Source organism: Prinia subflava (genome assembly GCF_021018805.1).
Source record: "Prinia subflava isolate CZ2003 ecotype Zambia chromosome W unlocalized genomic scaffold, Cam_Psub_1.2 scaffold_37_NEW, whole genome shotgun sequence".
In the NCBI taxonomy this organism is placed as follows: Eukaryota; Metazoa; Chordata; class Aves; order Passeriformes; family Cisticolidae; genus Prinia; species Prinia subflava.
The window spans coordinates 359,973-374,921 of NW_026960612.1; the positions used below are offsets into that span (position 1 = coordinate 359,973).

The 14,949-nt window shown below is 49.1% G+C and overlaps 1 protein-coding gene across 1 annotated transcript in view; it reads left to right on the plus strand.

Annotated features, from left to right (window-relative positions):
• Positions 1-14,949, plus strand: part of LOC134565162 (rho guanine nucleotide exchange factor 38-like) — a 136,233-nt gene that overhangs the window by 95,679 nt on the left and 25,605 nt on the right. The window contains 1 exon segment of the mRNA XM_063424621.1: positions 3,570-3,589. Coding sequence (XP_063280691.1) covers positions 3,570-3,589 — 20 coding nt within the window.

The window sequence follows — 14,949 nt, forward strand, 5'->3', positions numbered from 1 at the left end:
CACTGCCCTAAACTGATAAACTTGTGAGACTCCATTGTCTAAATTCAACATCCAGGTTTCATAATTACTTTTTCTTCAGGTTCATAACATAAATGTTACATTGTTGCATGTTATCTTTTTGATAATAATTTTGATCAGCCCAGGAACCGCAAAAGCTGAAGTGTTTCTTTTCCAGTGATAACCTGTTCATCCTTCCCGGGCAGGAATTCCAGGTTCACCTCAAAGATCAATTCAGCTATTATATTTAAAGGTCAAATTGTTGAGTCAAATAACTCATATGTAATTTTTACTAAAACATCTGGGCAAACAGGCAATTCCCATCCAGAGTGAGTCAAGGCATGGCCAGTGCCCAGCTCTAACTGCAGAGGAATCCCTTACACCAATTGTAAAAACAAGCTTCTAAAAAATCTTATGATAAAGACTAGTATTATAATTGACACCTCCTAAATTTGTCAGGGTAGAGATGCTCTGAGCTCAACAGGCTCCTGAGATGGTCTGTTGTCGGTGTGCTCACAGAGAGCCAACGGGTTCTGTCGCCGCTGGCCCAGACACAGCGACAGGTGTCGTAGGGGGGTCAGTCTACGAGCAACGCAGGCAGCACTGACCCTGTGGGTTCTTTGCCTGGCAGAGGCTTATGCGAGCGATGGAGATTTGACAGGCAGTGGAAAGAAAGGAGGAAACAATTCCAGACGAACAGAGGGTTTATTGCAAACACCTCCTCAGCCCGAAACTGTTCGGGGGGAGAGGGGTGCAGGGGGGTTTTTGTCCGAAGGATTCGGAGGGGGGGCAAAGGGGGTGGCCAGCCACTGCCAGCCAACCGGGGCAGGTTGCCAGGGGATATGGGTGTAATAGAACATCACTTGGACCAATCAGGGGAAAATAGGAGGGACACTGCAAAGGCGGGAGAAATGACAGGCAGCTAACCGTGTGTCGCATGACAGGTGCAGGAGTCATGTGAGTTAAACAAAGGAACAATCGAGGGGTGGGGTACAGGGAACCCAACAAGTACAAAAGTATACAAAGCATCACCGATTAAATTAACACACTGCCACATCTCCCTGTTTTCTTTTTACTAAAAAGAACAGAAGTGAGGGGGGTCCGGCAGATGCTCAGAGTCCAGGTAACATTTGGCGAATCGAGGTTGTTGAGCTGGCCACTAATCGTCTGCGAGGCTTTCACCGTCACTTTCTTCCTCAAGCTCCTTTTCAAGCTCCTTCAACTCGTCTTCAGGAGCCGTGGCCTTGGCGACCTGAGCAGCAGCCGGAGAGGGGGTAGATGTGGAACTTCAAACTAACTTAATTAATGATCTCCTGATTAGTCCGAAAGCAAGACAAACAATTAAAATAATAAACAAAATCAACAGGCATGTTTTTAAAATGGACCCGGCCCATCCAGATAAACCCCAACCTTTAAAAACGTTGCTCATCCAATCACCTGTCTCTCTTTTGATGTTACTGATCATATTTTGCATCTGTGTAATGAGTTTTCGAGTGCTCTCAGCCTGAGTTGACAGATTAAAACAACATAGACCCTCAAACTCCTCATATGTGTGATCGTGGAGAAGTATGATGTAGTCTATGGCTGCCAGATTTTGGAGGGAAGCTTGCCTCATTATTTCTTCGTCCTCCAGGAGGTTGAATAGGGTTTTGGAGGTTAAATTTGCTTGTTTCGCCACCCAACATTTTAAATGTCCCAATTCCCCCACGGCCTTAGCAAAGGAGACCCATGGGGCAAAATTTGTGATTGCGACCTCTTTAGTTTTGTTCCAATGAATAATTTCCTAATCGCAATCCGGGTCTAATTTTCTAAGGTCTCTTTTGGAAACTGCCAATCCATGTGCACCACTTTGTTTCTTTTGCTTTTCTTTCCAATCTGCAATTTGCATCTTGTTGGGTGTGAACAGCCCTACCTTCCCTAGGGTGCACGGACCTTCAGAAAGACGAGAGGGGATACCTGCCCAAGCCCGATCTCTGCAGATCAGAAAGACTCCCTCGGGTAACTTTTTGGGGTGGTTGTGAATTTGAGGGGGAAGAACTCCCTTGGCCAACTTCTTGCACCACGAGTGGGCTCTATCTAGCACTTTAGATTGAAAAGCGTGCTTGGTGCGGTTGTCTAAAGTGTCGGCCGAATTGGTAATACGAATGCAGGCGGGAGCTGTAGTTGCTCCGAGGAGCCGCAGCTCTCGGGGTTTCTCCTTCATATCTGGTAGGGAAAGCACAAAATTCTTCCAGCCAATAAAAGGATTAAATTGGAGGGTCTTACTGATGCAGTGGGCACAATGTAGAAGTCTTTCAGGCATTTCCCACTGTCTAAAGGGAATCCCCATGAGGCATGTGGACATCGGGTCTGAGGCTGATGCTTGATTGAGACAGATGTGATCCTGTCCCATAGATTCCGCGAGCAGAGCCCACACGTTGGCTCACGGCTGTGGGACGGTCCAAGCTTGGGTGAATGTTAGCAGCTTGGTCAGAAAGAGCACGGTCGGGAGGCTTAGCATCTTGGGTCCGGGACTAAAAAAAAAAACTGGGGGGCCAAAAATTATTAATTTGGGTCACAGAAATAGGTAAAGGACAGGTCATGGTCCCATTCCCACAGAATGGGAAGAGAGGGTCTGGAGGAGACTCGCCTTCGATGGCGGAATGCTGCCAAAGCCACCTGCGGGACGCTGTCGTCATGCTCCCTCTTCCTTTTAATGAATGGTTTTACCCATTTGGCAGGTATCCATTTGATCCCGGTAGGCGTGAGGACACAGGCGTACCCACGCCCCCACGTCACCAGGTCAAATGGACCCTCTACCTTCCCTGACTCAGGCGATCTCACCAGCACCGGGGGCTTGGGATCGAACTGCCACTCCTTGTTGCACCCAAAGTATATGGTAATGGGCGGATTGGGATTTCCAAAGGAACAATTTAGAAAATTGATGACATAAAGGGCTCGGGCCAATCTGATTGCCGGCGGTTCTACCTTTAACACCTGTTGTTGTTGTTTAAGGACCCTCTTGATCTCTTGGTGGGTCCTCTCTACGATTGCTTGGCCTGTGGGGGAGTGGGGGATGCCTGTTTTGTGCTCCACTCCCCATTGCTGCAGGAAGCCAGCAAATTCCTTGGACTTGTACGCAGGGCCGTTGTCTGTTTTGATCCCCTTAGGGATGCCCATGAATGAGAAGGCCTGAACAAAGTGTTGGATAGCATGTTGGGCCCTCTCACCTGCGTGCGCAGAGGCATAGACAGGGCCAGAGAAGGTATCGACGGAGACGTGAACGTACTTCAGTCTCCCAAATGATGGAATGTGGGTGACATCCGTCTGCCAGAGTTCACAGCTCTCTAACCCGCGAGGGTTGACTCCGGCATGCAGGGTAGGCACAGCGTGGGACTGACAGGAAGGACACGAGCCAACAATCGCCTTAGCTTGTTGATGTGTGAGGTTAAAACGCCTAGCTAAGCTAGGCGCGTTCTGATGGAACAACTGATGGCTGAGCTTGGCCTGCTCAAAAACGTCAGGCAATGGGGCTATCGCTACAGGGGCAGCAAGAGCGTCAGCCCTCCTGTTACCCTCAGCAATAAACCCAGGCAAATCGGTATGCGACCTGGTATGCATCACATAAAACGGTTGCTCTCGGTGGGAGACAAGTTTGACCAATTTCGAGAGCTGCTCATACAGAGCTGTGTTGGACACCTCTTGTAAAATTGCCTGATCTGCTCTAGATACCACCCCCGCTACGTATGCGGAGTCGGTTACAATATTGAGAGGTCCAGAGAATCTCTCAAGTGCTCTGACGACAGCGGCCAACTCGGCTATTTGAGGTGAACCCTCAACTACTTTAATATCTGCCTCCCACTGCCGAGTTTCAGGGTCCTCCCAAGTCATCACTGACTTGTGAGAACTCCCGGACGCGTCAGTAAAAACTGTCATCGCATCGAGAGGTCTCCTGCTCTGGACACTCCTTAAAGCCAATTTAAATGTTACGTCCGAATTAAATAGTTTGTGGGCCGGCCGATGAATTGAAATTTGGCCCGTAAAGGAATCTAGAGCGAATTGAAGTGCTTCATTTTCCTGAAGCAGGTGTTCCAACATGGGTTTGGTCATTTGGCCTGTTGACAATCCAATTGGCATGTGAATACATTCAAAGTCGCACCCTGCCAAATCTTTCATCCGCGTTCTTGCTTTGCGGACGAGCTCAGCCATAAGCTCTTGTGGCTGTGTCATTCTTTTGGGCCGATGGTGGCTGAGAAAGACCCACTCTATAATAAGAAGAGCGTCTTTTCTGCCTTGGCCCTTGGTGTTGTGTGCTGATGTTTTTGCACCCGTGTCCCATTGAAAAATGATCCCATGTAGATGTGGCAGCTTACCCAGAATGATGAACCAAAAGGGAAGCTCGGGATCGCATCTGTGTGCCTGTCGCGATGTCATTGCCTGCTGGACCTTCTCCAACGCTGCTTTTGCCTCTGCGGTAAGCACCCTAGGAGAACTGAGCTCCCCTCCCCCTTTCAATAAATTGAAAAGAGGGGCTAGATCCTCGGTGGTCAGACCTAGCCAGGGCCTTACCCAATTCAAGGCACCGCAAAGTTGATGGGCGTCCGCAAGGGTACGGACATTTGTTCGAATTTCCTATTTTTGAGGCACAATGGTCCTCTTACCAATTTCCAGGCTCAGGTACTTCCAGGGTGGCATCCTTTGGATCTTATCTTTTTGCAGCTCGAACCCTGCAGCAACTAACGAATTGGTTACAAGGTCAAGCGCTCGCGTAAGTTCATCTTCGGTCGGCGCGCAAACGAGGATGTCATCCATATAGTGGTGGATGACAACCCCCTCCGTGGCTGCGCACACAGGGGACAGCAAGGAAGAGACGTACTGCTGAGACATCACTGGGGAGGCCTTCATCCCTTGCGGGAGCACCCTCCAGTGGTATCTCTTCCTTAGGGCCGCTCGGTTGATGGAAGGAACCGAGAAGGCGAAACGAGGGGCATCGTCCGGGTGTAGAGGAATTTGGAAAAAGCAATCTTTTATGTCAATTACAGCCAGATTCCAATTTCGTGGCAGCATGGTTGGGGAAGGCATCTCAGGTTGGAGAGACCCCATATCTTCAATTGCTTCGTTAATTTGGCGGAGGTCGTGGAGGAGGCGCCATAGTTTTTTGTCACTCTTTCGAATGACAAAAACGGGCGAGTTCCATGGAGAATTGGTCTCCACGATGTGACCTTTAGCTAATTGCTCCTCCACGAGCTCCTCAAGCGCCTGTAATTTCTCTTTTGTTAGCGGCCACTGCTCAACCCAGACTGGTTTATCTGTTGTCCAATTCAGTTTCAGGGTCGGGCGCTTCTCAGCAGCCGCTGCCTGAAAATTTTGCGAGGGGTCGGGAATGTCAATTGTGACCCCCCACTGGGCCATGAGGTCTCTACCAAGCAGGGGTTCCTTGTAATCTAAAACAAAAGGACGGATGGCAGCCAATTGTCCTTTCGGCCCCGTAATTTTTACCACGTTTTTTGACTGTTTTGCGGATTGGAACCCTCCTACACCTTGGATCTGTCCGTCCACGTCGTCTAGGGCCCAGTGCGACGGCCATTCCGCGGTCGGGATGAGCGTAACATCTGCCCCCGTGTCAAAAACAAGATCTTTATCTACTGATTCATCTCCCACAGTGAGTGTACATCGCACCAAGGGTTTACGGGTGGAAATGTGATGTACAGCATTTACAGTAAAGGTAAGATGTTCTGGGTCACCATATGCGATTGCTTGTGCGATGACCTGGCCCTTGGGTAAAAATGTGGGCGGATGAGTGCAGCGCAGCCAGAGAATGAGGGCCCTGGGGTTGTTGTGAAGTGTCCCCGGGACCACCTCAATCTCCTGCGGAGTATATTTGCAATCACCGACGACGATGAACTTACCTTCGCCGGTCATTGGCCACTGATGTAACTTCTTTGGGTCTATGGTAACAAAATGGAAGTCCCTATCCGTCAGGTACAATGGTCTGGTGAGATGCAACCTGTAGGGTTCAAAAAAGGAAGAGGTGGTGAGAATAGGTTTTGCTATATCATGTTCAGGTGTTCTTGAGTCTGGTGTAGAATGTCCATCCAATTGACCCCCTTTGGAGTTCCCTGCCCGGTCCACCCGATTGGGGTCGTCACGCTGGGTGGACCCGCGCTCCCCTTTCAGTTTTTTTGCTGTGCCTGAGAAGGCACCGGTGTTCCTGGAGGTGTATTTTGAGTCCGCTGTAGTGAAGGTTTCTTAGGGCAGTTGGCAGTCCAGTGTCCTTCCTCCTTGCAGAAGAAGCAGCGACCAGGGCGATTGCCGAAGGAGGGTCGCCGCTGAGGCGGACGATGTCGAGGCTGTTGGGATGATTCTGCAGCACACACAGCCTTGGGCGGAAAGGTTGCCTGAGAGGGTGGTGGTGGGTTCCTCTGGGCAAGGAAGGGCACCTTCATCTGGCACACCTGGAGCATTGACTGGAGAGTGCGGGGCGGATCTAGGGGAAGACTCAAAATTGCCTGTTTACACAGGTCGTTAGCATTAACGAAAACAAGCTCCCCTATAATACCTTCCCGTGCACTTTCTGTTTGAACTTGAACTTCCACTGCTCTGGTGAGCCGCTCTACAAAGGCAACAAAAGATTCAGAAGGTCCTTGCCTAATGGTGGTATAGGGTGGTGATGGTGCGTCTGGCTGCAAACAAAAGAAAGCCTTGCAGGCTATATCTTTTATAATTGAAAGGACTGCCGAGGGTATTAGGGCTGCCTGGGACTCAGGGGAAACATAGGAACCTTCACCAGCAAGCAACTCAAGAGAGAGGGGATCGCCCTGTTCATCGATGGCTGGAAAGGGCAACTGAGGCATTGCTTCTCGCAGGGCCTGTTTAAATGCTGCGTCCCAGAGCTTAAACTCTGTGCCATTCATCAGGCAAGAGAAAAGCTGCCGGAGGTCTGCTGGAACAACATGGACACCTGCGAGATCAGCAGTGAGGAGGCCACGGAAGTAGGGACTCTCCCTGCCATATTCCTTGTGCGCCTTGCATAAAACCCGAATGATGCTTTGGGAAAAAGCATGCCAATTGGGTTTTGGTGTGTCACCACCACGTGTTCTGCGGTAGGTGACAGGCGCAGCAGAGAGAGTGACCTCCGGTTCACCCTCGCTCATTTCTTCCGGTTCCCAACCGTGGGAACCGGAAATGAGGGCGTGGGAAAATTGCTGGCAAGATGGCGTCCTTCCGGGGCGGGGAGAGGGACTTGGCCCCGCCTCAGGGGCGTGTCGAGGGGCAGGGTGAGTGGGCGGGACCTTTGGGGAGGCGGGAGGGGTCTGGGGAGGGGCTATGGGAGGGGCGGAGGGAGGAGCTGAGGGAAGGAAGGGGTTGGAGGGAAGAAAGGGGTTCAGGGCATGGGGGAAGGGTGGCGGCCACGTGGAGGAGTGGACGCCATTAGGTGGGTCACCGCCGCCATTTTGTGGCCAGTGTGACGCATTTAAATTAAACTGAACTTTGGGTTTGCAATTCGGGGAAGCAGGGGGAAGGAAAGGTCCTCGGTCAGCTTGGCCAGAGCCTTCCGAGGGGTCCCCAGCAGTCTGTCCCAGGCTACTGGGGCTCGGGGGCCGGGAATTTTTCGGAGAGCCTGGGCTGACAACTCTCTGAGTCGCCACTTTCCTCAAAATTCCGTTTCTCGGGGCAGAGGGGCTGGGACTGGGTTTAAGGGAAACCGGGGCTAGCTGGGGTTCCTGAGAGCTTTTCTGCATACCCTTTTTCGTCGCTGCCGTCTTTAATTGCAAAATTTAAAAGGCTAATTTCTGTGTGTTCTTTTCTCCGGCGTTACCTAATTGTAACAGTTTCTTTTCCACCAGCTCCCAAAATCGGGAGGTGTGGACCATCGGCGGGGACGCCGTCGGGTAGTGCAGGAAAAGCCATCGGACCAGCTTTTTTAAACAATCCTTAGAGAACTTAACTTTATTAGCTTCTAGCAACGCAACACAACTGTAAAACACTCCCTTCTGGGAAGCAGACAGAGAAGCACCCATTCTGCCTGCGTAATTTCTGGAGCCAGCAAACGAAAAACGCAACGAAAAAAACCCGCCGCCGCGCGCTTTTTAAAACCGATGTTTCACGCACCCGACCGCTCTGCAAAAAGCCGGCGCACGCGGCGAAACCGAAACTGGCTGGCCGGCGAAAACCCTGCCTTAATAAAAGCCTTAAATCAACCGAGGGAATGGAAAAGCGCCGGGGGGGGGTGAGCCCAGGACAGGGGCCAAAAAACCCAAATCCCAGGGGTCGCGCGACCTCAGCGAGGGGGGGGCTGTCCCCCACAGGCTGCCAGAAAGGGGAACGCCGTCCCCACTGACCCGCCCCGCGGTCTAGGGGGGTCTGCTTACTTACGAACCCCTGGCGTGGTGCTCCAAAGCTGCTCCAGAAGATCCACCGCCGGAGAAGGACCGTCTTCGGGACGCGGCGGAGACCGCTGTCCTCCTCTTCCCCGGGGAGCGGTCTTTCGCGGAGGGCGCTCCAACCCGGGCCGATGTGACGTCCAGAGATTATTTCAGGTGGGCTCAGCTCCTTGCTGAGACGCACCAATCTTGCCCGCGGCTCCGTAAAGGCGCTGAAAGCCCCTTTCCAGTGCCAGACGGTGGGCGCCCCACCTCTGTCGGTGTGCTCACAGAGAGCCAACGGGCTCTGTCGCCGCTGGCCCAGACACAGCGACAGGTGTCGTAGGGGGGTCAGTCTACGAGCAACGCAGGCAGCACTGACCCTGTGGGTTCTTTGCCTGGCAGAGGCTTATGCGAGTGATGGAGATTTGACAGGCAGTGGAAAGAAAGGAGGAAACAATTCCAGACGAACAGAGGGTTTATTGCAAACACCTCCTCAGCCCGAAACTCTTCAGGGGGAGAGGGGTGCAGGGGGTTTTTGTCCGAAGGATTCGGAGGGGGGGCAAAGGGGGTGGCCAGCCACTGCCAGCCAACCGGGGCAGGTTGCCAGGGGATATGGGTGTAATAGAACATCACTTGGACCAATCAGGGAAAAATAGGAGGGACACTGTAAAGGCGGGAGAAATGACAGGCAGCTAACCGTGTGTCGCATGACAGGTGCAGGAGTCATGTGAGTTAAACAAAGGAACAATCGAGGGGTGGGGTACAGAGAACCCAACAAGTACAAAAGTATACAAAGCATCACCGATTAAATTAACACACTGCCACAGTCTGTGACCAGGACTGGAACTACATCCCAAACCGTCAGGACAGAGGAGGCATTCTTACAAACTCAGATAACCTTATCCGGAAATCTGAAAATATTTTAAAAATCATGAATGCAAAACTAGCATAGACAGCTAGAAAACAAGGAAAAATTCTTGGGTGACACGTGTCTTACAGGCAATTATAGACAAATAGCAAAGTACATAAGAAGAAGAAGCAGCAGCAGCAGCAGCCGGCTGTAGAACTGTGATAACTTTATCATATCAGTGAATTCACATTATATAGTCAATATATCATCAACAAATATCTTTTAAACTGAGATAACACTTAAAACTCATAACTGATGGTTATACTATAGAATTATTAATAATATTTGTGTTATCTGGGAAAGGCAACAAAAGTTGCTTATTTGTTTTTTGTATTTCTTGTCATTTTTCTTCTATTACGAACAGGCATTTAAAGCTCCAATTCTGTTCACAGAGACACCCTGAGAAAAAATGTTTTGAGGAAGAGTGGGAGGGAAAAAACCCAAACAAAAATCAACTGTCCCTCTAAAGGGAAAAGCTTCTGCTCACCTCAAAAGGCGGCGAAGATATTTGGCCCTCCCTGAGTGGGGCTTTGGGGCCTCAAAGGCCCCAGGGCCGCCCCGCGGAGCTGGGGGAAATCCAAACAAACGTGGCCCCCATTTCTCTGTAAAAAAAAAAAAAATCTATACGTTAAATTTCAAGCGAAGCAACTCCTACAGCATTATAAGCTGTCTAGAGGAACGGCAAGTGCCGCCTCATGCCCTATTCACAAACGCCGCTCGGCGCGCAGGGAAGGAGTGGGGAGCGAATCCCACCGTTCATGGCAAGGGGGAAGGGGGAAATGGAGTGAGGAGACCTCTCCTCTGTTCCTATGACGACTTGCTGTGCAAATTCACGCAGGAAGGAAATGAAAACAGCGGTGAAGTGTGTGCCGGCAGGGCAGGAGCTGCTGCCCCTGCTCTCATCGCTACTGCATACGGCGAGAGAAAGCCTGCACCGGGGGGGGAAACGGGGAGGGGACAACGGAGCGGGGCTCAGCGGGGCTCAGCCCGCCGCCGCCCTGCCGCCGCCTGTCTCAAGCGGAGAGTTGGCAGCCCCCCCTCACTGCTCTAAGGGGGAAGGGGGGAACGAAGCAGCAAAGCCACTCCAAGCCGCTCGTCTCAGCGGCACCGCACGGGGAAGGGACCCGTGTGCCCCCCCCGACCCGCGTGCCTGCGGGGAAGGGGGGAAACCGAGTACGGAAAAGCGAAAGAGGGAGAGATTGCAGCCGCTGCCGCGTCAGGCACAGCGCCCTGGAGCAGGGTGGGGGGAAAAAACAAAGTTAAAACACAGAGAAACAAAGAAAGACAAGCCCTAAACTCTCACAGGCAATCATAAAAACAAGCACAGGTAACGTTAAAAACATAAAACACTCATAAAGTGAACTTTTCGCCCTAAACACACAGAAGGATACAGAGGGATCGAAGGATTTCGATCCCGGTCCCGTCCGCAGTGGCTGATAAAGCAGGAACCGCTGCGTAGTCATCCGTGGTATGAAAAAAGGAAAAGGAAAAGCCAAGGAAGAGACGTCTCTGCCGGCCGGGAGAGGCTTACAGACGCCACTTTGATCTCGGCCAGATAAAAGCGAAAGAGGTCGGGGGAGTGAGAGAAGCTGTCGGCAGCGAAGAATTCTAGCTGCTCTTGTCAGGAAAGGCACAAGCTGTCCTCTCTCAGGAGAGGGGTTCCCCAGGTTTTTCTGGAACCTCTGCCTGGCTGCCTGTTCTAGAAATTAAAGTCCAGCTGTGCTGGGTGCCGTCCGACCTGCTGTCTTTTGGCAGGATTGATCTTTTTCCATGGTTAGCAGGACCAGCATTCTTTAGAAAAAGCGTGGAGATATTTCACTTACCTCTCTGAGGAGGCAGGTAGAATTTTCAAGCTTTGCTGCATCAATCAGTCCCAGCTGCGCTGAACTTCCTCCAAACGTCGGGGTCCCACCAGATGTTCTTATGGTTTTCAGATGGCACAGGAATAACAACATGACTCTCCATGATGGTAAAAATGAGAGCAAACTTTATTCTTCTAAATTCTACTTTTATAGAGTAGTTCAGTACAAAGAACAGGATTGGTTATTCAGTGTCTACACCCTTTTGTAAACATTTCTTTCCAGTAAACATGTTGGAAAAACACCACCTGCGGATGGTTTTTCACTTCCCAAGGTTTGTTTGAATTCCTCCTTTAGATTTCTCAGGCTAACATGAGAAAGTTGCTCATGTGCCTTTCACACAGACACTGGCAGAGCCTGAAGCCTAAGTTCAGACCAATGTCAGGTCCACATACTAGGGGCTTCTGTTTCTCCGGTGAGTAATATCTGACATGTGAAAAACAAGTTCTATATCGGGAGCAATTTGAGAGTGGCACTCTGCACATCTGTACAGACAAATCAGATTTAATTAGCTAGGTTGAGATTCCTTTTCCTTTTGTCTGAGGAGGAAAAAAAATCCGTCCCAAAATGTAGGTGTCTACATTGGAGACGTGCAAATCCACTTTCTGTAGAGTCCCATGTTTCAGCAGCGATTATGCAAACTGGGGATGTTGTCTGTTAGCCTAGCCAAAGAAATGCAGCTGGTAAAAATGAAAGGATGCTGGCAACTATCCGCTCAGCTTTCAGTCTGAAGTAGCTCGGGCAGCTATTATAGGGGCAGAGGGATGTCCTAAGCACACAAAATGGTGACAGTGCAGAAGCAATGAAAGCAGCAGCTTCTAGATGCTCAACTGGTGGGCCAGGAGGTAAGAGTGCAGGCAGTCAAAAAACTGGCTGTGGATGTGATGTCAGGAAAGCCTGATGCAGAGATGGAGATGTTTGGTTCTCTTGCATTTGAGTGTATTCATACCATAAGAAAACATTCTATGCACATGTTTGCAAACTACAATTTGAAGTCCCTGATGCTTTCAGTATATGCATCAACACCATCCTACTCCGGAGAGGTTTCAGTTGATGTGCAGTCTACAAAAAACTACACAGCTTCATTGACTCTACACACTAAAAGGCTGAAATATATTCTTTTTCTTTTAAAAATACATTCCTGTTTAAAGAGAGTAGACAGAAATGTATGTAAAGTGTAAGAATGATGTTTAGTTTTACTTTTTGTATTAATGGCTTGATGTTACCTACAATTGTTAGCAGAGTGATCCAAACTTCCTTCTCTAACACTGCGAGGACAAGGCTGGGTCTCACAGCCAAAGCCAGGTTTCTGACAATCTTTTCTCATTTGGGGCTGTCCATTCAAAAAGTTATAGGGTCAGATTCACCAGTACCCTCTGGCTGTTTTGTGCAGTTCTGCTGACACAGCAGCCATAAACCTAAGTTAACTGGCCTGTCACGGCTACTCTGTGTTACTGAAGTGTATCTGAGAATCTCCTGATCGGTATAAATCCTCTTAGGAAGAATCTAATGCATGTTTTGCTTTCTTCTATTTTGCAGAAAGAGATATGAAGAAGAGTAAGTACTATTTTTTACATATAAAATAATCTTTAAAATATCCTTAATTTATCTTTAGTATGTTTAAAGCTGTACAGGTGGAACTTTTAAGAACACAAGCCTTTTGTGTCAGTATAACCTGGAGAATTTTCCAGGACATATGCAGAATGCTTTGAGGTTTGCAAGAGTGTTTGTCAACAACATAATATCAGTCTTTGAAATCCAATTTCCAGCTACAATTCAGGCAGGCCTTCAGGTAAAGCTATTTCTAAGCTTACAACCTCTTCAGTAGCCCTATATGAGAAGCCCACCTTTGGATCTTCCCCCAATAGTGGCTGGAAAAACATCAGAAAAGAACTAGCGCATTGCAACTCAGCCAGAAAACTCCCCCAGCCAGTGATGAATTGTGGTCAAGGGACTTCTGTGCCAAATGTGACATCTTTGAAAAGCTGTAAAGGAGAATTTATCACAGCTGCAGTTTCTGGGCATCCAGCAGGTTGGGTCCATTGAAATGCAGCACTGCCTGTAGTTACCTGCAGTGAGAGGTCAGAGGAGGGGTTGTCTGAACTGAAGAGAAAGATTACAACCCCAGACAAAATGTTAGGAGAAAGGAGGAGCAAGTGTGGTCTATACTGGCAGGACAGGACAGACCTGTAAAGTCAGAGAATTTGTTAATCAGTCAGTCAATTGCATGTTATAACTATGATCTGCATAAAATATACTTTGAAAAACTTGCATGTTGAAACTCTACTTTTGGGGGTTTCAAGCTTTTGTCTGTGATAGGAAACAGTTTTTCTGCACTTTGTTTTCATAAGGGATATTCCTGTGTACTCCTGTCCCACAAGGAGAGGGACTCCAAGAGGTAAAAATATCCAGAGGGTCACAGTATGATCATGTAAGACAGCAACACATAGAAATCACACAAGATTGGCTGTTCTGCCTTGTGTAACCCTAATAGATATGAATGTCTGGTTTTCTCCTTCAAACAGTTTCCAGTGGAGTGTAGGAGACAACTCACTTTCTGAGTTTAAAAGGACTCTTACAAAGCTGTGCAGAGTGCAATGAGCAGTTTAGCTGTGGGACCCTCCCTGAGCTTGTCTACCTCACTTGCAGGGCACTCAAGAAGTCCCATCACCTGCAAATCAGAGGTTGCAGAGTTGCAACAGCCCTTGGGCAGGACTGCACCCAAAAATCTGATTACTGTTGAACTGGAAAATACAGCATAACTCCCCCCAAATGATCTATGATGTTGCTGCTCTCAGACTGCTTTTCATTTAAGCATGATCAAGAAAACAATTACATAAATACCAGACAGTGCTGCCCTTTGCTAGCAGCTCAATAGGTTAAATTCTGCTTGGCTTAACAACTGTGCAGCCTCAGTGAATTCCCTGTGTTTACTTGAGAGACTTACGGCACAGGGAATTATCTGCCCTGCATGTCTTGTACTAAAATAAAGCCATGCATAGTAGACCAGAAAGCCCAAGATTCTGAGTCCTGCTACAGCCTGATTCCTGCACACCATTTCAGAATTGTCAGCTGCATAGCACCCCAGCCTCAGCCCGGCTGTACCATACTGGCTGTCGTGTTTGCCACTGGATAAAGCTGCTTTGCAGTGAGAGCAAATGAAACTAAATCCTGCCTCACCTGCCTTTGTGTAGCTCACTACCACGGGCTTTTTAAACAAGTGGGAATGTGCCTGTATCAGTGACTGTTTTGTTGGGAGGCAGGAGGGAGGCTGTGCAGTGAAGCTCACTGCATTTTGCCAGCTGCATGTACTGCAGCACTATGGTAATAATTTGCTGTGAGATTAGTACAGTTACATGTGACTTATAACACTTGCTAAATTCAAAATAGCATGGGGGAAAGGCTGAAGTAGCATCACAAATGAATTACCAACCTTATTTTCTGCACAATAGACGTCACAAGGCGTGTTACTCTCCTGCTTGAGTCGTGTGGCAAGGCCACGTCCTGCCCAGCGGCTGGTTGGTCCTAACAGGGTGCATTGCAAATGGGACTCTCCAGGGAGAGTGGCTATCTCAGCTAATCTTGCTGGGGGGAATTAGATGAGTCGAACTTTGTGGCATTTAGTGCCCCAGGGAGTCATTATCTTAAACCTGCTATCTCTCACAGCATATTGCAAGACTGTGTCATGCAGATACTGAACAGAGGGCTGTTTATCACTTGGGCAGCTGTCCAAAGTGCAACTATATAAAGAGAAGACACTTGAAGATTTTTCCATTCATGAGGCAGCTTTTATAGATTTGCATTCATAGGGCTTTTCAGAGAAAACAATAACAATTTA